The sequence below is a fragment of the Leucopleurus acutus genome, assembly GCF_964270905.1.
Source record: "Leucopleurus acutus genome assembly, chromosome: 7".
Taxonomy (NCBI): Eukaryota; Metazoa; Chordata; class Mammalia; order Artiodactyla; family Delphinidae; genus Leucopleurus; species Leucopleurus acutus.
Genome location: NC_139150.1, coordinates 58455226 through 58480026, shown reverse-complemented (window position 1 = coordinate 58480026; position 24801 = coordinate 58455226). Strand labels below are relative to the sequence as shown.

Sequence of the window (24801 nt, the reverse complement as noted above, 5' to 3'; positions counted from 1 at the left end):
GCTCTCCTCCGTAGCTCTGAAGCCTTCCCCCCTCTGCCACCCGCAGTCTCCGCCCGCGAAGGGGCTTCCTAGTGTATGGGAACCTTTCCTCCTTCACAGCTCCTTCCCACTGGTGCAGGTCCCGTCCCTATTCTTTGTCTCTGTTTTTTCTTTTTTCTTTTGCCCTACCCAGGTACGTGCGGAGTTTCTTGCCTTTTGGGAGGTCTGAGGTCTTGTGCCAGCGTTCAGTAGGTGTTCTGTAGGAGTTGTTCCCCGTGTAGATGTATTTCTGGTATATCTGTGGGGAGGAAGGTGATCTCCACATCTTACTCTTTCGCCATCTTGAAGCTCCCTAAATTTTTATTTTATATTGGAATATAGTTGATAAACAATATTGTGTTAGTTTCAGTTGTGCAGCAAAGTGATTCAGTTATACATATACAAGTATCTATTCTTTTTCCAATTATTTTCCCATTTAGGTTTTAAATGAGCTTAGTTATAAAACAAACACAGACTTAGAGAACAAACTTATGGTTACAAGGGGAAGGGGTGGGGGCAGAGACGGATAGATTGGGAGTTTGGGATTGACATGTACACACTGCTATATTTAAAATAGATAACCAATGAGGAACTACTGTATAGCACAGGGAACTCTGCTCAATATTCTGTAATGCGCTTCCTTTTAAATAAGTGGTGGTGCAGTCGCCTTGGTATTACCACTGGTTGTTTTCAGCTTAGGTCTTAGCTAAGATTGGAATACAACCAAAAAGTTCTACCCAAATCCCAGTATGCATTATTTTGTCTATACTTCTTTGCCTAGTTCTGCACATTGTCCTCTGTTTAATTGGAGCAAGATGGCTAGATCCCATTTCTGGTTTGGTCCATTCCAAGGCTTGATTTGACTGACTGTGTATTCACGAAGTCTGTGGATTTTTTTTTTTTTTTTTTTTTTTTTGCGGTACACAGGCCTCTCACTGTTGTGGCCTCTCCCGTTGCGGAGCACAGGCTCCGGACACACAGGCTTAGCGGCCATGGCTCACAGGCCCAGCCGCTCCGCAACATGTGGGATCCTCCCAGACTGGGGCACGAATCTGCGTCCCCTGCATCGGCAGGCGGACTCTCAACCACTGCGCCACCAGGGAAGCCCTGTGGATGTTTATTACAAGCAAAGAGATGTTGCTTTGAGTGGGACTCAAAGTCAACACTGGGAGGATCTTTAAATTTGGAAATTTGAATTATTATACCTATGAATTCTATAGAAATGTTGTTGGCAATGTCCAGGGAAAACCAATTAATGATTTTCCTTCATAGTGAAGTGATTGAAAATGATCACATCATTTCCCACACAGGTTGGGATTTGAAGCCACTCATAGAGACTGGTTTATCAGGCTGCTAAACCATTCTGGCAGTGTTGCATCCTAGGTGATCTTTCAAAAATCATTATTATTTTTTTTTTTAAAGAAAGGAATGGAAAAAGATGACCTGCCATATACTCTTACCCATAATAATGAGGGTTTTTATTTTTGAAAATAAAAAACTTATGAGATATGGATAATACAGGGATGGAGTTTAATGAGTTTAGTGTATAAAAACTCCCATTCTGAATGCCACTTGATGGAGAGAAATCATATAGAGCAGAATTTTAAAAAATAATTAATAGCAAAACATATTTATTCTATGAGTCATAAGGTCTAAGGCCTCCAGAAGTTATGATCACTTAACAAAGAGATTACCAGTTATTGGAAAATATACCTTTGGAAATAACAACGAAAGAAAAAAGAAACACACTTGAAGGAATAAGATGTCTGTTAAGCAAAAACCACCCCCTAGTTATGGTCTTATTGATTATGCTTTTAAAGGAACTTTGCCATCCAGGTATCATGGACATGCCAGGATGAAGTTTATTCAACCTTACTTTCAATCCAGAATTGATAATTTACTATTGCTGGTGTTAAATAATTGTTATGACAGCTGTAGAGTAAGCTCACTACCAATGGCAGGCCCATGGAAGGAATATTCTTGTCATGATTGAAAAATATGGTGTCTTCTTAAATGGGGTACAGTTCTTACCACAAATCATGTTGGAGGATGTGTATTCATGTAAGCACATGTATATCTGTGTGTTTGTGTATAGTGGATACATTGTCAAGTAGGTCATTTAACCAACGAAATGTTTGTCGGACTTAAAACATTTGAGAGCCACAGTTACAATACAGAACAAAGAATATCGTTTTGATTTTGCTTTTCACCTGAGACAGTGTTGTGGTATTACTGGTAAATATTAAGTATTTACTATATAACACATTGAATTGTTTAATATTAGCAATAATCCAAATGTGGGAGGTACCATATGCATGTAAATACATGTACTAATATTAGAGGCTTGAAAATGTGTATAGCCTCTTGTTTTAAATACTAGAACAATATATAAGCCTATAGAACATCAAGAACACATACTTGCATATAGAGAAATGTTATTTTATATTTTTAAACATTATAGGCTGGGCCTTCAATTTTTCAAGTTCCTACTAACACAATAAAAAGTGGACAGACTGTCTGTCTGTTCCCCTCAACTCTGAGTGTTTCCGTATTCTGGTTTTTGCTTTGAGCTTAGTTCTGTCTGAGTTAATCAGTGACGCTTGTATTGGCATCACACTCCTAAATTAACTTAACTGGCTCTTATTAATTAACCTTCAGATGTTTCACACAGTATGTGAATGGCGATCTGAGTATAGACACACTAAGTGAACATGTTTGAAACATTGGCACCTCTTTGGATGATTACATGGCTGGAAACAATTGTTGAGAATAGCATACTTCTTCTTTTGGAATGATTAAAAGAAAAAAAAGTTGACTTGACATCCTAAGTTAACATTAGAGGTTTTTGTTGTTTTCTGGCTAATTTACAACTTGAATAATTTTATGCTGCCTATTTAAATAATTTCCTTTGGAGTTTATTTCTCATTAATTTTGTATTACTTCATCTTCTCTCACAGTTTGCATGGTTTTCTCATATGCCGCTCCTTGCAGAGGCAGATATTCACACATATTTTTATCTATGTCTACATAGATCTAAAGTCTGTAACTCTTGAAAAGTGTAATTACTCATCACATTTTTTGATATTTAATAGGAATAAGCAAAGATGCTATCCTGTGGGAAAATAATACTTGGAGCATTTGTCAACAGATTACTTGATTTACAAGCACAGCATGTAGAAATATTCCACATAATATGATGCATCATACATATGCAACAAATGAGAATTACTAAAGGAAATTTTTTCATCATGTAAGACCCTTAAATACGGTTATTTCCCATATTCTTCTCCCTATAAATTCTTCCCTGCATCATCTCATCCATCACAGGATTCCAACTATTTTTTTCATGTGAATCATACTCAAAACTGTATTTTAAATCTTGAGCTTTCCCCATGTCTTCCCGAATCTCTTATATTAGGTAAAATCGTCCATCCCTGCCGACCCACGAAACTAGGAGACTAGAAACTTGAAACTCACTTTTACCTCAGCTTCCCCTTAAATAAAATGAATGTTTGCTAAACCTGTGAAATATTTCTCCAAAATGTATCTAACTCATCTCTTCCATTATCTTCCCAGGAATTGTATTCAAACACAGACTTCATCATCTTACATTAAAACAAATGCAGCAACCTTCTAACTGATCTTATCTTTGCTCCCCCCCCCACCCCCGCCAACTAAACTCACTTAACAAAGATTATATTTTAGAATGTGAACACTGTACTCTTACTTTCTTGGTTTAAAAATATTTGGCTCCGTACGTCCTACCAAATGGACCCTACAACCCTTCCAGTTTCTCACGGTTAGACAGAGCTGACCATATCTTTGTCATGCTTCCGCATAACTTGCCACTCTGTCTTCCTAATCCTGTCCCCAAACAAATGCACCCAGTCAGGGGCCACACTTCACCCTGAATATCCATCTGTTTAATATCCCTGCACCTTGATCATACTCTTCCCTTTGCCTCAAAAACCCTTAACTGCATTCCTGTCTGTCAAAATTCTCTTGACACTGTTAGTCTTGGCTTCCCTGATCCTTGACAAAATTCACCCCTCACCCTGTGCGCTCTCTTAGCTAGTGATTCTTTTACGTAGTTCCTTCTGAGCACATGCATGTTTCCACCATTATATAGTAAGAGTTTTGAGGGACTGTTCTTGGAGCCCTCAAGTGCTAAATAAACATTGTTTCATACAGAGCGTCTGAGAGGTGTTCAACAAATGTTTGTTAAATTGAACAAATAGTAATATAATTTAATGTTTGTTAAATGTGAATATAATTTTCTGCAAGTAATGTAAGAATATGCTTTATACAAATGCATGTGGGGATAATATAAATCTGTTTTCAGAAGATACACTCATTTAATTTTATCATGGGCTGAATATTTAAAAGTGATTTACCTAAAATAGAAATAAAATATAGTCACTTTGTCCTTTCCATACCTCGCTCCATCTCTTTTTCCTTTATTCCCTCCTTCAGGTTAGTGTTCATCAAGTCAAATTTTTTATGCCCTATTTCTCAGAAGCTTGTTTACTGAGCTCACTGTTTTTGATTCATCATAACTGCGGGTAACTAACGTTTCTCATAGACTGCTGTGGGCAATGTGGATTGATTTCTTTGGATGTCTCTTGATGTCTTGGGGATCATCTCTTGTGTTCATTATCTATTTTTGAAAACAAATAGATTTATAATATGTATACATTTGTGTCTATCATAATCTTGCTTCAAAGGGATATTATTAGTTTACGGAGGAATGGTCACTATGATGAGATAAAATGTTGTGATGGCAGAACAGGAAGACGTTGGCATGAGATAAGTTGATGTCAGGAGTGCAGCCCTGCCATGAACTTCTGTGCCTTTGCTAGAAGTAGACCACAGTTTTAGCCCTAAATCTCCTAACCCCTCTGGAAATGAGAAAGAGAGGCCTGTGACACAGATATACAATGTCCATAAAATAAAAACAAATCTGTTCTTCAGAAACAAACAAACAAACAAACAAACTCATAACTATCCCTGAAACTGAAACCAGGGGAAAAAGATCTCTTACATCGTTCTTCAGAATGAGGACATTGTCAGGTTGTAAAGAATATTCTCTGCATCATATGCATGTTTAATTCTCTGCAATATCACAGGACAGTTGTTTATTAAATTACCTCAGTGTAACCTGGGGAATTATACCCAAAGGTAACTCAGGAAGACTTGTTTTCCAGCAAACAATAAAAAATTGTCCTGGTATCCTGGGCTCTGATCTTCTAGATAATCAGAGGATCATTTTTATGTGATGTGGAGAAGTAGATGAGATTGGATTATTTTGATTAATTATCCACAACTATTGCCTCTCTGGCCAAGCTGTAATAGTTTTGTTTTTGTTTTTGTTTTTTGCGGTACTTGGGCGTCTCACTGCTGTGGCCTCTCCTGTTGCGGAGCACAGGCTCCGGACGCACAGGCTCAGCGGCCACGGCTCACGGGCCCAGCCGCTCCGCGGCATGTGGAATCTTCCCAGACCGGGGCACGAAACCCGTGTCCCCTGCATCGGCAGGCGGACTCTCAACCACTGCACCACCAGGGAAGCCCTGTAATAGGTTTTGTCCATCAGTTTGAGGTTCACGTCCTTGACAAGTGTAAACTAAAGGAGGACTCTGTGGTTGGTTGTGAAGTTTCAGACTTTAACATTCACCTCTGTTAAGGCCAAGTTTGCACATCATCTTCTTAAGAAAATCCAGGAGGGTGGTTATAGGCCAGCCACCCTCTCTGTTAAAGGGGACAAAGTGAGCATCCATAATTTCAGCTTGACTTTGTATGAAGTAGGTTAGATCTCTTCTAAAATAGGATTCATGGGAAATTAAGGGAACTACCAATCTGTGCCATAAAGTACAGATATAATAACTTGAACCTGAAAAACAAGAAATTATAGCCAGTGTACATTCCACTTTTAAATTTTGTCAAATTTTAAAAAGGAGACCTGCAAAACACCATTTGAACAATTATCTGTGATCAATCAGTTGAAACATACAAACTTTGGTAACTGAATGAGGTAATGTCTATAGACCCAGTTACTGAAAATAGTCAAACCTTCAGAATATCTACCAAAAGGCATGCCTTTGACTTTAGTTGATCTGCTTAGCCGTTTTCTTCTGAAAATCACTCTGATAAGATTTGTTGTAATTGGCTCTGTCGTAGGGGCTAGTATCATATATTTTATCAGCATGGCATAGTTCCCCTCAGAATTATCTCATGTTCTACAATTCATAAATTATTTTAGTGAGAAATTTTCCATTTAATGTCTGCCTTTTGAAGAACAACCCAGAAAATTTTTTTTTTTTTTTTTTTTCTCATTAACACTGTAAGGTTCCTGGAGTCCAGATACCTCTGATGAACTCTGCCGTGGGTTAAATAGTATAACTAAAAGTTAAATGATGGGCTTCCCTGGTGGCGCAGTGGTTGAGAGTCCGCCTGCCGATGCAGGGGACACGGGTTCGTGCCCCGGTCCGGGAAGATCCCACATGCCGCGGAGCGGCTGGGCCCGTGAGCCATGGCCGCTGAGCCTGCGCGTCCAGAGCCTGTGCTCCGCAACGGGAGAGGCCACAGCAGTGAGAGGCCCGCGTACCGCAAAAAAAAAAAAAGTTAAATTGTTAGAAACATGTCACCATATGTTTGAACAAACAGTAGGCTCTTTGACAGGGGTGGAATATAAGTATTAAGACAGATATTATCGGAAATTCCCTGGTGGTCCAGTGGTTAGGATTTGGTACTTTTACTGCTGGGGCCCGAGTTCCATCCCTGGTTGGGGAACTAAGATCCCACAAGCTGCACAGCACAGCCAAATTACGAAAAAAGAAGAAGAAAAAAAAAGACAAATATTATCTTCCCTGCCAGGAAATGAATTCAAAATATGAAGAAAGAATGTATGTCTGAGAGTGAAAGAGAGGTGAGGATGGGCCAATCTAGTCTTAAATCTTCTGCTGCATTTTTTTTCCTTACAGCAGAAGAGGGTAACATTTAAAAACTATGATTGTATGTGCTAGAATGTTCTTAAATCTCTATCATATTAAAACCCATCAAGAAAATTGATATCCCAGAAAGTTTTTTTCTAGAACCTCACTCACCATGTTTCAGGAAAGTAGCTTAGGCTTACATGAGAGTCACCAAAGATTGGCTTTATTGTGTGACTTAACCGCTATTGGCAAAGGAGCAGATCTGTCAGGATTTCAACATCAAAGTTCCTATGCTGTGCCCAATTGGTTCTCAGTAAATGGAAATCTATGAACTTTCAAACCCAAGTCACCAGCACCAGAGGCTAAGGCTATGATAGCCATTAGCAAAACCAAAATGGAAAATGTCTTTCACTGGGCAAACACTCTTGATTTTATTTTATATGCTTCTGAGTTAATTCCTGGAAAACTATAAAATTTGCCAGTTTGATTATAATTTGCCCATGAAACGTATCATGCACATTTTACAAAGCTGTATTGTGTATTTTATCTTTATAACAATAAGCACCTAAATTACACTGGGTATTTTAGGGATCAGTGGCTGAAATACAGTTCTCACTTCCTTTAGCAAATGCACACACATTATTTGCTCAGCAGCCTCATAGCCATATCACTAAGCAATTGAAAGAGCGTTCATCTTGCAGTAAACGTAAAACCATCCACTTGTGCTGTGGGAAGAACTGCAGGATAGGTTGGCTTTCTATGCCAGTGAATTCAAGGCTGCGATAACTTTTTCACTTGTCAAGTTGCTGTCACTTTGTTAAGGAATTAGAGATTGTATGTTGCCTAAATTTATAACAATATGTCAGTCTCTTGCAACTAAATGAAAATGAACAACTCTGGGTTGTTTTCAGTATGTAAGAAAAAGGTTTATTGTATCACTAGTGAGTATCTTGTCATTGGAAACTTGTATCTATTTAATTGGCATGTAGCATATTGAAATGCAACAACTATGAGTTATTTTTAAAGCGAGTCTTAATGGCATGTCTTCATAGGAGTACAACTCAAATTACTTTACCTTTTATTCAAAGGCATTCACTGTCATGCTCTGATATTTAGTGAGTTTCTTCTCTGGCTAGAGAGAAACTCCCCTGGCATGCTCAGCTGTCTTCAGTTTGCAGGGATTGAGTTGTTGGTGGGGAAAACTGAGGCAAATCTATGGGTATCTCCATCCCATTCTAGACTGATGCCCAGGGAGCGCCTGCCACGTTGATAGTGAGGGTGCTGAGCTCACGTGTGTAGGCAGACACAGTCCTTTCTGCCTTCACCCTGAGACAAAGCATGTAGGGAAGCAAATGGCTTAATATACCAGCCCCTTCCGTGAGTTCCTGAAGGTAACGATGGGTCACTACTCATTTGGCAGATACAGTTACTTTGTGCTCGGTGCTGTGCTCCACCCCGGGGCACCTATACTGGTGAAGAAGAGTCCAACCTCCAGGGACATGTGCTGTTAACATAGGTGCCTCAGATGTATGTACCTCATCAGCTTTGCCTGTAACCGTTTTTCTAATTTGCTGAGTTTAAGCTCTATTGAAGAAAGTCAAGCCTTCAGAATTTTATAGATGGAAGCCTGATAGCTCTTCTAGGAGCAAAGTACTTTTTCATGTACTTTTTGGTGGTGATTTTGTCCATTTTTGATAGTTTTTCTTCTATTTGGTTAGTTTCCAGATGTCTGAGCTTCCACTGAGTAGCAGTGTATTATTTTTGATATTTCAAAATCATTGAATAATTGTGTATCCTATGTTTGCATTTAGATATAGTATTACTTTATTTGGTAAGTTTATATCAAGAGAGAGAAAAGTTCAAAAATTGAAAAAAAGGAAAACATAGTTATATTCCTTGGGGCAGTTTTCGTATATTGACAGGTTGTGAGTCCAAAGACTTAAGACTGACAAATGTAAGTAGTTCTTTTTGGTAATTCTTTGCTGTTAAATTCAGGCTCACTTTTGACATAGAAATAGAAAATTATTTCTATTTGGGGGAAGACTTCCTCCATAGATATATAATACATTCTTGAAACACAAGTTCTGTTAAAGGTTTATTCACGTGCTCTTGTAGTTTGCATTCTTTACAGTGAAACACCGTATATATATTTTTTCCACAATACCCCCCCCAGATAAAACTGCCGTCACCTCTGTTTTCAGAATCTGTCTTCTCCCTTCAGATAAATAGCAGCCATTTAAAACTATGAGAAATGCTACCGAGTGGAGTTAGATGTGAAATGTTCTCTTCGGAAAATGTATTTAGACTTGTCTGAATCATGTGATTTTTGTGCCTGCTTCTCTTGCCCCATTCCCATAAATCGTTAAAGACAACAGGATGACAAACATTTGTCTTTACTGTGTTGTAGGTCCAGGGGGAGAACTGTGAAGAGGTGGAGAGAAGGGGGAAGGTAGATTTCTGAAAAATTTCAAAAGCGTGGCCTAAGAAACAACTCTTGTATTTCTGAGGCAATTCTGGGGTTTAAGTCAAGTTGACAAGATTTTAGTTGGAAGGAAACTTACCTAAAAGCTCATCTTCTATCTTAAACTTTCTCAGACATTTGGGAAGAAAATTAATAAAGCGTCTGTCCACTTCACATTTTCACTTCTCTAAACAAAAATCATAACTGAATTTTTTCCTTTAGAGTATTGATTTCTCTACATTTTTTTTTCATGAGCTTGAGCCTTACTCTTGAATTATTACCAAATTTTGTTCATTTGGTTGATAATTAAATATTTCTAAGTCTTAATTTTATAGGAATTTACATATTTTCAGATCTAAAAGTTTTTTGCTATTATTATTGTTATAAATTTGATAACAGTTGAAATGTCATTTAGTTAATCTGTATTCAAGGGGGCCTCTAATGAAGTACACATTTGGGAATATTTTTCAGAGTTGGGACAAAAATGCCTGCGACATGCAGCTATGCAGAAGCTTTGGGAATAAATCTTGCACAACTAAGATATTAATAAGATAATCTAAAGACTTATAAAATCTCATTTAAGTAACAAAGTAATTATAATAATTTACTTACATGATTTTAAAATTTGAAACCATCTCAATTGTATAAAAAAAAGGAAACTAAGAACACAGAGAACTTATTTTTCCTGAATTATTTGTAAATTGCCGACATGATACCTGCGACCCTTAGGTACCTGTATTTCCTCCAGACAAGGACGTTCTGTAGTTTCAACCATCCATATCAGGAAGTAAACATTGATGCATCATAACCATGTAATTCTCAGACCCCATTCACCTCATACTGCATTTCAGCAATGTCCCATTTAGGTTTCGTCAACTGCCCCTATTCACATTTCTCTAAATGTCTTCGAAGGCTTTAGTTCAAAATTACACTTTGCCTTTGTCAATCTGCAAGAGTTCCTCAGTCTTCCTTTGACATTCCTAATCTTGATAGTTTCGAAGATAACAAGGCTGTTATTTCATAAAATGTTCTTATCTGGGGTTTTGCTGATGTTTACTCATGATCATATTTAGATGATGGATCTTTGGCAGTAATATTATCTTAGTTCGTTCAGACTGCTGTAACAAAATACCATATACTGGGTGACTTATGAACAACAGATATTTATTTCTCATAGTTCTGTGTCTGATGAGAGCCCACTTCCTAGCTCATAGAGCATCTTCTTTACTCTGTGTCCTCACATGGAGGGGGCAGAGATGTCTCTGGGGCCTCTTTTAGAGGGGCATTAATCCCATTCATACAGGCTGTGCCCTATGACCTAATCACGTCCCAAAGGCCCCACCTCTAAATACCATCACATTGGGTGCTAGGATTAAACATACGGATTTTGGAGGAGCACAAACATTTAGTCTATAGCAAATATCATAGAAGTGATGCTATGTTATTTTCAGCACGAGTTTGATTTATCCCATCATTGATATTGTTAATGTTGGTATCTTGATCAAGGCTGTTTCTGTGGGGCTTCTCTGTCAAAGAGTTATTCTTTTCCTTTATATTTAATCAATTCATGGCAGGAGTTACTTAGAGACTATGCCAATACACCATTCTTGCTGAAACTTTTCAACTTATTCTTTTATAGCAGTATAGACTCATGTCTTTTTATCTTATTTCATGTTTTATAATGTGGTGATATTGTTTTTTCTTCATTATTTTTTGTTGTTATTGTTCAGATGGTCCCACATTTGGCTAATGAGAACCCTTCAAGCTCCTTTGACCTTTGAACATGACCCTGTCATTCTTTGAGTACTTCCATGTACTACACATATTCCAGGTACATCTTGTACTTTCCTTGTCCCAGTGCTGGGTAGAATTAGTCGTTTCTCCAAGGAGCTCTGTTTCTTCTCACTAGAGAGTCATATTTAGAAACCAAGACCTAGATACTAGATATGGCCATTTCTACTGGGTATGGCTGCTCCTAGCTTCTCTCGAGTCACACAGCTACGGAAGATGTGTTTAGTAAGCTTATATAAGGAGTGTATGTATGTGTGTATATGCACACTCATTTACAATTACATTGATTTCTATATCATTATGTATATTTTTAAAACCATGAGTTCATACCAGTACCTCCAAGTCCAATCCAAAACCACATGGTTCCTTCTAGTTTTCTTATTGATGAAAAATTTGATCACATAAACATTTTATTTATTTTTATTTACATTCACCACAATACAGGGAGGCAGCCAGGATGAATGTTTTCCTTGGCTTTATTTGTTTTGAGCTCACTAGAGTTCCTAACTGTTACAAAGCCAGCAAATAATGGAGGCAGGAGCCAAATCCAGTTCTCTTTCCATGTTTACTATTCTTTGTCCCTTTCTAAAAACAAACAAAGAAGAACGGGAAGTAAATGCTTGAACCTTAGCTCTATTATGCATTTTTCCTTTTTTTCCTTAAAAAACTTCATAGTATGATTTAAATATTAATTTATGTAAAGTGGTTAATATACAAAATAGGGAAAAATTTGGACAGTGTATGGGATAAGTATCATGACACCAGCTTGTTAGTAAAAATAAATTAATAGAAAGCAGTGAGCTTTGTGAAAATGGATGTTATTGGATTTTTAGTGAGTTATTTATTCCCAAAGGTAAATGCATAACCCTGATTTCTAAATATGTACTTAGATATCCAGGTATTAATAGACCTCATCCCCTCTCCCGCCCCTCAATGAATTTTAGATCACAAAGAGTATGATCATTTGCTAAGGCCAAAAACTAACAACAATGGGGGTTAACATAATGCCATGTGAAATTGCAGCTACCACATTCATACTAATGATAATTTAATCTCAATGAGTTTGTGTTCTGCTACACAGACAGTAGACATTACTTTGCGATTTATAGGATAATTGCATACATTGCTTCTAAATAAATTTGCTTTACTCTGAGCCAAGAATGCCTTACAGCCTCCTCCATATGTGAAGACTATTTCAGAAAATGGAGCTTTTGCTCTGGAATACTCTGTGGGTTGCTGGTTAGTATGCTGAATATTTAGTAGCTGCTAATGAGACTCCTATCAGCTTATCAATGTCTAATTTCCTATTCTTGAATGGCATAATTCTATGAGAAATCTTCGGAGACCCTTATACCTAGTAACTGCCCTTAAGAGATACCTTAATCCAGTCTGAAATAAAAGCTTCTCTGATTGATTTATGGCCATATTAAGACAAGCATACCCATCTGTACATAACAACTTGCAAAGAGGATCTTGGACTAAAAATTCTTCGTATCTTGTTCGTAATTATTTTGGGGGACCAGACCTTATATTTATTATTTCATTTGGAATATCATTTATTAACTGGCAGTTTCCTCCTGATTTCGATATTTTCTTTTTGACTTAGAGTAGCCTCTGACTTATAATTAGAAACCACTTTATATTTTTTTTTCAGTTTCATTCATATGCATATCATTTTGATAATGGCCCAGGAACCTAACTTTGCTAGAAAATGTTGATTTAACTTTTCTTTCTTTCCCTTTTACTTTTCCATTTTCAGCCCCTTATTCAATTCACCTGCAGGAAGATTGATTTTGAATAATACGGTCATGATGTCAAAACAGTACAAATTATACCCTGCTGCCATATGGAATGGTGAAAATAAAAGCTTTATTTACACTGTGTTCTTTAAGAAAAGAATAATAAATGTTTTTTCCCCTCTTCAGGGATTGTATTCTGGAAAGAAACAGTTCTTGTTTGTAGCCTGATAGCGTGGTTTATTCTGAAAGATAATGACTTGAAAACTCATTTGCTGTTCAACAAAGTAGCAAATAGTCCAACTACTAACCCCTCAGCCTTCCAGCCTCTGAGATACGGATCTGTCTCCTTTCCCAGACAAAGCCATTTGGGGTAGTCATTATTGGTCCCATATTACAGAGGAGACCCCTGTGCGGTGTCAGGTTATAGGGTTGATATGCTGAATCTACTTCTGTCTACTTCTCTGGTCTGTGTACTGTCTTTGGGTGTCTGCTCAAAGCAGAAGTCCTGCCACTTACAGCCCTTCCTAGATAATGAATTAGAAATTACAGAAGGGTTAAAGACATAGGCACAGGCTGAACTTGAGCTCCTTAGGGAAATTATTTGATATTTATCATCCTTTTCATAATTCCATTTCTCATCCACATTTTATTGGCTGACATACATGGCAGAATTCTGTCCTACCTGGAAACTGTGCAAAAAAATGAGAAGTCAGTTGATACATATTAAAGGATGAATCTTTTTTATGTAAAAGTGTTTTAAAATTGTTATTACATCCCATGAAATTTTAGTCCTTTCTGCTTAAAAAATAAAAGATGACCAAGTATTTAGAATAATTTTTGTTGTGTCTTCCATTATGAGTTGACTCTGATTAAGAGTTCTATCACTGTTCATGATGAATATTTATTCAAAGAACAGCAATTGGCATAGAGGAAACATGTTGAAGTAAAAATACACCAAATCTAGAGTTAAAAGATTTACAAGAATTTTCTGCTGTATGTATGACTGAGACCAAGTAACAATTTTGCTGAGTCTTTGTGTCTACAGAAAATGGTAATTATGATACCACCCTTGCCTTACCTCAAGCGACCCTAATAAGTCTCAAATGGTTTCAGTGTTTTCAGTCATTCACAACAAAGCTTTGCTGTCCCAAATATTTAGCGTTATTTTTTGTTTTGGGGAACAAATTGGATGACAATATGATCTGTTTTATTTGTGCTGTTTGTGTTGTTGATTAATTAAAAGCCTAAAGTCTTGTTCAGAGTGAGAAATGAGGGCTTTTACTAGCTTTTAAGAGGTTACTTGGCACATATACTACCCTCTAAATTCACTTGCATTTCTATAGAATCCCTGTTTCTTTATGATTCCCGTAGAATATTTCTCCCATTTACAGTTTATTGCTGCAGCTCTTGTTATATCAAGCCTTAGAGTCACTTGCCTCTGTTCTGTTAAAATCTTTTGTGGGAGCTTGGGATAGAGTAAGTACATATATGCTAATATTTTACTAGATGTCAGGCGCTAGTGCCAGGCTGCACCAGGCACATTTAATGCATTATCCCATTCAATCCTCCATCTATGGGCTGGGTACTATTTTTACTTCCAAAGAATCTAATTATCCTACAGATACAATTAAATCACAGCAATATAGAGATTCTCTAGATTACTTCATACCCAGGGCCTGGCCCAATCTTGGCACAAAGAAGGCTTTCAGTAAATATCTGTAGAATGACTGATGATCTATTGACAGTCCATCTATTAACAGTCCAGTAGATTTTTTTTTTTTTTGGAGTATAATTGCTTTACAATGTCGTGTTAGCTTCTGCTGTACAGCGAAGCAAATTAGCCACATGTATACCCATATCCCCTCCCTCTTGGACCTCCCTCCCGCCCCTGACCCCCATCTCACCCTGTCCAGATTTTTTTTTTTTTTTTTTTTTTAATTTTTGGCTGCGTTGGGTCTTTATTGCTGCACGTGGGCTTTCTCTAGTTGCGGAGAGCGGGGCTACTCTTCGTTGCTGTGCACGGGCTCTAGGGCACGCGGGCTTCAATAGTTGTGGCTTGCGGGCTCTAGAGTGCAGGCTCAGTACTTGTGGCACACGGCCTTAGTTGCTCTGCGGCATGTGGGATCCTCCCCGACCGAGGATCCAACCCGTATCCCCTGCATTGGCAGGCGGATTCTTAACCACTTCGCCACCAGGAAGTCCCCCAGTAGATTTGTTTAAACTAGTAGTTTAAAAGGTCTTTTTCTTTTATTGTAATGCAACTTTCATAAATATGAAGATACTTTCTCATTGACCATCTTAAGACCAATATATTTACATTTTTCAAGAGGATTTTTACTGTCTTAGGTAGTACTGTATCTCTAACAGGTAAGCATGCCTTTCAACATATTTTAAGGGGTATAGTACTTTATTTAAGAAAATATTCTTCATACTCTCCATCTAATATTTGACTTATGTTAAGAAAAACTTCCCTTATGCAATTCTTTCATCCTTCAAAACGAAAAAAAAATGTTAGTTGTGCTTCTGTAAGATTACATCATGAATGCCTAAAGCTTCAAGATATGCAGCCACTGAGAAATTTCTGCTCCTGGCAGAAATCTTTGCTCCTGGCAGAAAGAAGACCCAGAATGTCTGCCTCAACATGCAACTGAGTGATTCACTTGGATGTTATCATTAGTTTGAACATCAACAATCCCATCATTCTAAAGATAGGATAGCAGAGTAGAGGTACATATTCCCTTGTGTTCTTTTAAGTTTCGTTGTGTTCACACTTAAGGTTTTGTTATGTGGTTGCCATTTTGACTTGTAGGAACTTACAACCAGTATATGAGGGAAGGCTTCCTGTAAAATTAAGAAAGCAGGATCTGAGTTGTGTGTTTCTAGTGTAGCAACTGCACTCAGTTAAAGAAAGAGCCAAGCATAAATTGCACATCCCAAATGATGAAAGTCGTTTGCTAATTAAATAAAACCTGTGACTATAAAAATGAAGAAAGCCATCATTAACAAGTATTTTTGTGAATTTATAAGTTTAATACTACTTAAGACACTGTAAAAGATAGTTTTGCCTCTTAGACTTATACTTAAATTGGGGAGACCCAATCTATAGCCACAGGACAATTAAAGAATGATTAACTGTTTAAAAAGGTGCCATTAGGACTTCACTTCCCTGGTGGTCATGTGGTTGGGAATCCACGCTTCCACTGCAGGGGGCACAGGTTCGATCCCTGGTCAGGGAAGTAAGATCCCACAGGCCATGCAATACAGCCAAAAATATGAATAGGATAGGATAGAATAAAATAGAATTAAATTAAGTTTAAAAAGATGCCATTAAATAAGCCCAGTAGGAATTCAGAGATGTCACATGAATAAATGCAGAAATGGTTGCCCAAATTTCCTAAATATGTCTAATTGCAAGTGTTTATTGAATATGGTAATGGTTAAAAAGGAAGTAACATATAGCCCTGCCCTCTGTGAGCTTTGAAAGCTTTTAAAGAGGAGCCACTATGAACTGTTTGGTCCTCAGGAAGGTGGTTCAGAGGGATGAGTTCTCCAAGGAAAAAAAATTTTAAAAAAGCTTATCTCTTTCTCCAGATTCACGTCTTTTAATAATTCTTTTGGAAGAGCATACTGTTGATATAATTGAAGTGATTTTTCTTCATAAACATATTTGCTATAAATCTAAAAAATTGGAAATGTGGCATCATGACAAATGGTCCTTTATTGAAAACTTCTTTAAATCTTTTGGGACTAGAGTCAAAGCACCTGTCTGATTGAACTCACTGAATCCTAGCAAGATGAGGCAAGAGGAACTGCTTAGGGCCACCTTGGAAGGAGGCTGTGGACTTAGTAGGCAATTTAGTTTTGTGTTTGCTATCAAATAAGAGAGGTTGAGTTTTGTGGAATTGGAGCAAAAGTAAAGCATCACTAAAATTGTTTATGGTTGAACAATGAAAGTAGTTTGAGCAAATTATGCAAAAACTATTACTTTATCATTCACAGATATCTAAAGCATAACTCCCTACAAAACAAAGTCGGGCTATTTTCCCTATACATTCCTTTAAGTCTTGGAGACGTTAGGGGTTATTAACAAAAGTTTTACAGCAATGGGAAGTTGACTTTGAAAGATGCTGAGGTTCATTATTCTCTTTCCTTAATGGAACTGAAAGTTTCATATCAGCATGTTTTATTAAGACCCCAAACAGGTTCAAGGAATGTGCTATATTTCCAGGTCTATTATAGCTGCCATTCCAAACAAAATATGTATGACTTCTACGATTCACTACGCACAAGTATGTAGTAATCTGCCCTTTAATGGCCTCTCAAAATGACGGACCAAATGGCTTTGTGAAGGTCAAGTCTGATTTAAATTGTTGATGAATTAGTAGCTAATCCTGCTTGATTGAATATTAATATGGAACAGTAATAAGTAAGGCATTTTAAAGCTTAATGAACACATTAAAGAATAGGACAAAATGCTTTTCCTTTCACTTGTGTAAAAAGTTTAAAGCTACTAACATTAAGACAATTTGTTAATTTTTGCTTCTGTATTTTCCTGTAAAAGTTTGTGTGGTTAACATATAAAGGGTATTGATTTTTTTTTTTTTCCCCTCAAGTTCCTGGTACTATACATTTGATGAGCTGTCAAAATTGATGTTATCAAATGGCCAAGGCAGTTTTATAGAAATCACCAATAAATGTAGAGGTGAAAAAAAAGCAATTAACGTCTTCTAAACTACGCCCACTGAGATAAGCATACCAATTAGAAATTTCATTATTTCTACAGTTCATTTTATGTTGAATACTGAGTTTTATTGCCAAATACCTGACAGTCAAATTGGAAACAAGCCACAACTGTCAATGTGTAACAGCACTGGCTATTTGAATCTGTTACATTGTGATGTTTCTCATGAAAATTTAATGAAGAAAGTGCATTAAAAGAGTTTCTGTGCAAAGGGGGGGATGGATAGAATTTAATTACCCTTATTAAAAATAAGAAAGGAACTCTCTTTACATCCTTTGTCTGATTAGTATGCGAGAAAGATTATCTTTGTTGTACACTTGTGTATATGGAAATGGGGCTCTGGAGTGTTCTTTATGAGCTAAGGAGGAAAAGAAAGGTCATGCAAATGTATTAGCCTGCTTTCCATAGGGCACAAGTCAATTTTGTCAGCTCTCCCCAAGGTGAGGTCTTCATTTCTTATAAATGGTTATTAATTCTAAATTTCTTTGGTAAGAGCCTTTCGTAAGTGGCTCAACAATCTCAAGTCTTTGACATTTGCCGCTGATAGGTATAGAATATTGGCGTGGTTCTTCAGAGAGATGAACTTGTAGAAGAAAAGTAATGACTAGTAGAGCAGTGTTTACGCATGTGGATGTAACTAGTAGTTAGATGCCACAGGAGTGACTCAATGTCCTGGGAAAGACAGAAACAGCTCAGGAATCCCAAGGTGATTTTTTTATTAACTGAGGTTCATTGCTTTCAATATGGAAATTAACAACAACAAAATATAAGAGCTTTTTTAGAAACTCGTTTCTAGGTGTCTGAGGCAGTGCAGTTGATTTTGGGGCACTTGAAATAAATTATTTTTATTCTTTGAAGCATTCTGGGTCAATAGCTGGTGAATGAGATGTTTAATAATATAATGTGTGTGCTACAATGGCTATTGAGCTTTTTGCTTTATTTTTTTATTTTCCCAAATAACATTAAAACTAAGCTTTAGATGTAAACACATTGACTAAAGCTTTAAAGCCATTAAAAAAAAAAAAGTCTGATGAAATTCAAGTGGAATAGAGTATTAAAATTAGCATAGCCTAATTTGCAAAATGCTCTTTATCTGACTTGTAATTTTTAACCTTCCCTTGGAGCCTTGAAAAGTCATCTTGAAATTCCATTCTTAACCACTGTTTCTGACACTTGTCCACTGTAGACCTAGGCTTGGCTGGCAGCCTGTAAGCATTCAAATAAATGGAAAGTATTACTACTGCTTCCTCAAAAGAGCCACATCTTTCAACTTAAGTAAAATGTAGCTCATCGAAGTTAACTATCTTTTTAGTCTCTGGCCGTAATTAGCTGGTGGGACAGGAAAATATCCTCTGGTGAATCCATGTGTCAAACCCAACTGCTTCAGCAACTTCTTTTGGACTTTTCATAAATCTCCCTTGGGAGAACCAGAGTCTACTTTTCCCTATTAGCACCTTGATTTTCTCTTACAGAAACCTGGATTTAATGTTCAGGATATCTTCCCTTTCTTGGGAGCTTTAATCTTTGGTAGTATTTTGACATTCTTTTACTATTCACATTCCAAATCTCTCTCTCTAGTTCTGAACTATTCCTCTGATGAACTCTCTACCATAAGTAGTTTTCTACTATGTGTAGTAGGAAACTTTTCAATCACTGTGATATATTCATATTTAGGCTTAGCAATCACTGGAGTTCTCTCAAAATCTGTCAACCCAGACTAACTTGATGGCAGGGGATTTGGATGCAGGCGAGGCATGGAGAAATTTGTATTACAGAAGGATAAACTGATGAGAATTAAAAAATACAAGACAGTGGATTTAGGTACTTACTACTGCAGTTGATATGAGGAGGAAAAGATTAAGTCTGTTGGAGAGAGTTTTGAAAAGTTTTATAAAGGAGGTGATTTTGGTTGTGTGTGGCTTTCTAGAGACACACAGACGGTGTACTCATCGGATATGATTTGTCTGGGGAATGGTGAGAATTTCATTGTGGGCCGAAGAAATGTTTCCTATGAGGGAGGTCATCCATGAGAGGCTGAGAAAAATGGGTCCTGATTTTAAAAGACTTCGCTAGCCAGATTTAGGAGATTTGAGTTTACCCTGTAAGTATAGAGAGAGTGGAGAACACAGATTTGGTCAACAATGCAGTGGAGTCATCAGAATGTGACCTTTTCCCTTGAAATTGTGCATCTTTAGCAAGACTCAGAGGATCATACCAGAAATTGTGGGAGACATCCAAATAGAAGCCAGGTACCACACCTGATGGTTTCTGTTTTGCTCACTGGTTCTGCTTTAGAGTCATTTTGGAATTGCTGGCTGATGACAATTCATCAGAGGTCATGAGAGAATGTTGGAATGTTGATTACATTAACACCAGGCCCAACTGGACGTCAAAATGTTTCATAATAGTCTTCAAACAAACACCCAAGTTCTAATTTAGATAATTGTCACCCATATAACTAAAATTCCTTCAATCCTTGAATAGAATAATATACCTTTCTAATGCTAACTGGAAGAGCTGGCCATGCAGGGTATCAATGTAGTCATGCTTGAGGGACTTAGGAGGACTTTAATTTCTCAAGATCTAAGATCTGGGGCAATTTTGATGTGGGATAGGGAGAAATGAACTTTGGATGAGTTGAAGATTCAAAATTTAGGAGTTTCAACTTTTTAATGACTGAAAACGGTGTAGGCCTTTGGAATGGAAGAAAGTATTCTCTTACCCTAAGGAATGTATGTATGCTTCTGTGTTGCATTTTTGAGTTGCTTTTGTTCTTTTCTTCTTTTGTAAGGGAGAATTTCAGGTACTTTTCTGACTAATTGAAACTCTCTACAAAGGAATTCATTCAGGTTGAACCTGTGCTTGGGTGAAAAAATATACAGAGTTTTACCTAAAAGTTAAAAGAAAAACATAACAGATTCAAATACAGATAGCTTGGTCCAGCTAACCTGCTTGTTCACCATGTCCTCGTAAAGCTAGCTCTTTTGGATCAATGGTTTTCCCTCAAGGAAAAGTTTTCCTCTCAGTGCCTGTACTTCTGACGTTCCTTTCTTTCTGGCCAACTCAACTTGTTCCTAAAGGCTCATTTCACAGCTTCCTCTTGGTGCTCACTGACCTCATCAGACACATACTGTAGGGTGACTTCTCCTTCTCTGTTCCCAGAGAACTTGATCCATTCCTTGGTCATGGTTTTTATCACACATGTCTGAGCTCTTTGTTAGGCTGTTGGCCTCTTAGACTGTGCACTCTTCTGGCCAGGAACAACGTTCCTTAATGTACCAGTGCAATGCTACCTAGTTTGTGTTAGCTTCTCAACAAATGATAGGTTAATGGGAGAGGTTAATGGTCAATATCTCTTGAATCTTGGGTATCTGACTTGATAACATGTTTGTATCACCTTTTGTCTTGCAGAGGATCAAATTCCCAGGGGCTTCCCTACCATTGACATGGGCCCACAGTTGAAGGTGGTTGAGCGTACACGCACTGCCACCATGCTTTGTGCAGCCAGTGGGAATCCGGATCCAGAAATCACTTGGTTCAAAGATTTCTTACCTGTCGACACAAGCAACAACAATGGCCGTATTAAGCAGTTACGATCAGGTAGGGTCTTGTTACTGTTTCCACAAGCTCCTAGAGAATTTTAATTTTTCTTTTTAGTTTTCTCTCTCTTTATTTTTATTTTATTTATTTTTAATATTTAGGTATTGATTTTTCTCCCTCTTCTCTTTCTCTGTTATTTAATGTGTTGTCCACGTTTGTGATGTCATAGCCCGTTTCAGAGTCTGTCTTTCTTCTCCTCTCCGTGTTTTGCAGCTTCTGTTTAATCCACATTGCTCAGTGCTGTGACTGCATTTTTGATAATTTTTTAATTTACTGCTCTTCCGCAGTATTTGATGGATCCATTTTCTCCTCTTTCTTTCTTATTTCTCTGTTTTCTTTTGAACGAAATTTATTTCAACATTGGACTTCATTCAGAACTTGCAAGGAGTTCCAATGGTTATATCCATTAAAACCCAAAAATGTTCATATTAAATGCTAAAATGATTCAGTTTTATTAAAGTGTGTTTTCTCTCTCTTTTCTGCATTTGAACTCATCAAACTACCAAAGTTTAGTAAGTTCGGGCACATCTACTTTCTTTTCACTAATACATAAAACACAGAAGTGTTATCTCATGAGTAACCAGATGTATTTTTTTTATAAAGTCCTTCACAAAGTACCAATGAAAGGAGGGGATTTTTATTAATATTATTTATAATATTATTATGAGTGAGTATTTTCTACACATTAGCCACAGTAGTGTGCGTCCACATCAAAGATTTTTGAACCCTCCAGTGACTGGATCTACAGAAGTCTGCTTTTGGTGTAGACTCCAGCTTTTGCCTCTCTCTCTCTCTCTCTCTCTCTCTCTCTCTCTCTCTCTCTCTCTCTCTCTCTCTCTCTCTCTCTCTCTCTCTCCCCCCCCTCCCTCCCCCCTCCCTCCCTCCCTCCCTCCCTTTCTCTCTCTCCCTCCCCCCTCCCCCATCCCTCCCCCCCCTCCTTCTCGCTACCCATTGCCCTTTCTCCCTCTTCCATCCCCATCCCAAGTTTATTCCTTTGCTCTCTTTAGATTAAAAGTAGAGATAATTCTAAATTTGTTAAGTTTTAGAGCCTGTCCCTAGGTAATTTCTCAGGGATGTGTACTAGTAAGCTGTTTACTTTGGCATTGGTAGTAATATTGATACAGAATTCTAAGTTGTTTAACTGCCTGTCTTCCCAGAATTCTCAGCTTTTGACCTGTCCTGTGATGTTAAAGCGTCTTGTTAACTGCCTCTTTTGCTTGTTGTCAGCAGAATTGTGTAGATTAGCATTCTGTTATTGTAAATAAAGAATTAATTATTCACATGTAACATAGATGATTTAGTATATAAAGCTTTAACTCTGAAAAATTTGTACCAAATTTTAAGGAATATAATAATATTTTTATGCTGTCTTTCTTCTCTCCGTATTTAAATCTCCAGAATCTATTGGTAAGTGCTTAGTTCTGAAGCGCACTTCACCCCCCCACTAATTTCCATATTCAGATTATTATTATTATTATTAATAATAAAATGCATGGCATGCATTTTACTAACTGTCAGTGTAGGCACCAGATTTCCTTAGTGGCGCACACACACACACATCCACGGAACTGTTATCGTAAGAACACTGTGTAGAAATAAAATAGAACACAAGTTATATCACACAAATGTAGCATAGTAAGTAGCATAAGATATATCCAGTGAACAGTGTTTGTTTCTAGTTATTCTTTAGTATTTCCTATAACAGTATATATATATGCATATCTATATATATACTTAAATAGATTAGCCAGTATTTCCCTCAACTATGTCTTTAAAAATATTGTTTAGTTCTTTTTTTTTTTTTTTAAGACTATGAGGCTTATAAGATATAATTCTAACCCTATATGACCCCAGACCTGAGAACTCAGTTGCTTCTCTGAGAAAGGCAATGCTGCCTATTGTGGTCTTTGCCCTCTGTGGTATAACGCAACTTGCTTTTATGATCTAATAATACTATCTAATATATTCCTGTTTTACCAGTATAGTAATTCAAGTTTCTTTTAAGACCTTATTTAATTCTGTAAATCTAATTTAATTCTTCTCCCCAGCCCTAGCCTCCTTCTTCTCGTACTAATGCTTCTTCTTTCTAATCTTATTTGCATTCATATTATCCACCCAGGTGGTACACCAATAAGAGGTAAGAGTGCTGAACTAACGTTCACAGAATGATCTTACTCATTCTTTCTGTCCTTTCATCACTCTCATATTTGTCCTGTTTTCAAAATCATTACAGTAATGTCCATCAATGTTATATTTTTCCTTTGTACTGTTTGGTTATGATTGGTGACTCTCATCTTGTGAATTTTTCTTTTCTTTTTTTCTTTTTCTCTTTGTTTTGTTCATTTCTTTCTTTATGAAAATGATTCTTTAAGTTGTGATATGCTTCAAAGAAAGCATATCCAGGTCTTTAGACCGCAGACCAGTCACAGCGTACCATCTGTCCCTCTTTTTTTCCTTTTCTTCTTCTTCCTTTTTCCTTTTTTTCCTTTTTTTTTTTCCTTCTTTTTCCTTTTTTTTTTTTTTTTGTCCAACTGGAGAAAAAAAAAAATCATTTTTTTTCTTCCTTAGCTGTTCTTGTTCTGGACCAAAGTCAAGATGGTCTGGAGAACAGTGGCAGACATGCAGAAGACAGCCTGGAACACCTGCTTTTTGTCTTTATCTTTCAAAAGGTTTTTGCTTTTGTTCTTCGATTCTTTTTTCTCTTACTGTCCTAAAAGTCAAAGAATGACTCCCCTTTCCACCTGATCACACTCGCCTACAACCTGACAGCAGTGCTTTTTCCCCCCCACTTCTTTTTTTCTTGGATTACTCGCTTCTGGATTTTTCGATCTTCTGTCCTTCAGGCTCTGGAGACAAAAGGTGCTGAGTATTCTTGGTGGTATGTGGATTGCTGGTTTTTTAGACTTTGACTCAGTGTGCATTTCTTTTATAATTCTTGTTTTGTATTTTTCTTGGGGTTTTGTGACACCACACTGCTAATCCCACTGGTGGATTTTGATGGGTGTCTTAGGGGATCCATCTCGAGGTCCTCAAGCAGTGGTTGGTTGGCCCTCCGGGCTGGCATAGGCCATGCTTTTTAAGTTTTTAAAAAAAAACCTTCTAATTCAACTACTCTTTGTTTTTCAGCAGACATAATAAATGATTGTAAGTCGTGGCAAACTGGTCTTTCTTTTCTTAAAAATCTGCATGTCTTAAGGGAGTTTTGTTTCTTTAAGTAATATTTTCATGATATATAATAACTAATTTTAATTTTTTTTGCTTCATGCAGCCTTTTTTGTGCTTGCTGCGTATTTTTGGCTTTCTTCAGCAGAAGACTTTCTTGAAAACCCGGCCTGGTTTTTTTTGAGTGTACCTCTCTTTTGCGCCACTTTTGTTACCAAAATGAAACAAAACAAAACCAAAAATTAATCTTTTGTTTGATTTAAAAGCCATACTTCCTTGAAGCAGTCTCACCCATCTTCATTTTATTAGTCTAGGAAATAAGCGTGTTAATTATGACTAGAATACTTGCTTGGGAAAAGA

At 37.2% G+C, this 24801-nt stretch overlaps 1 protein-coding gene across 7 annotated transcripts in view; it reads left to right on the top strand.

Annotated features, from left to right (window-relative positions):
• The window catches only part of PTPRD (protein tyrosine phosphatase receptor type D), a 1574709-nt gene that overhangs the window by 1351227 nt on the left and 198681 nt on the right, over window positions 1-24801 (top strand). For all 7 annotated transcript variants that reach the window (XM_082842820.1, XM_082842821.1, XM_082842823.1 and 4 more), the window contains one exon: window positions 21091-21279. In XM_082842820.1, the coding sequence (XP_082698946.1) occupies window positions 21091-21279 (189 nt within the window). The remainder of the gene's footprint in view (window positions 1-21090; window positions 21280-24801) is intronic.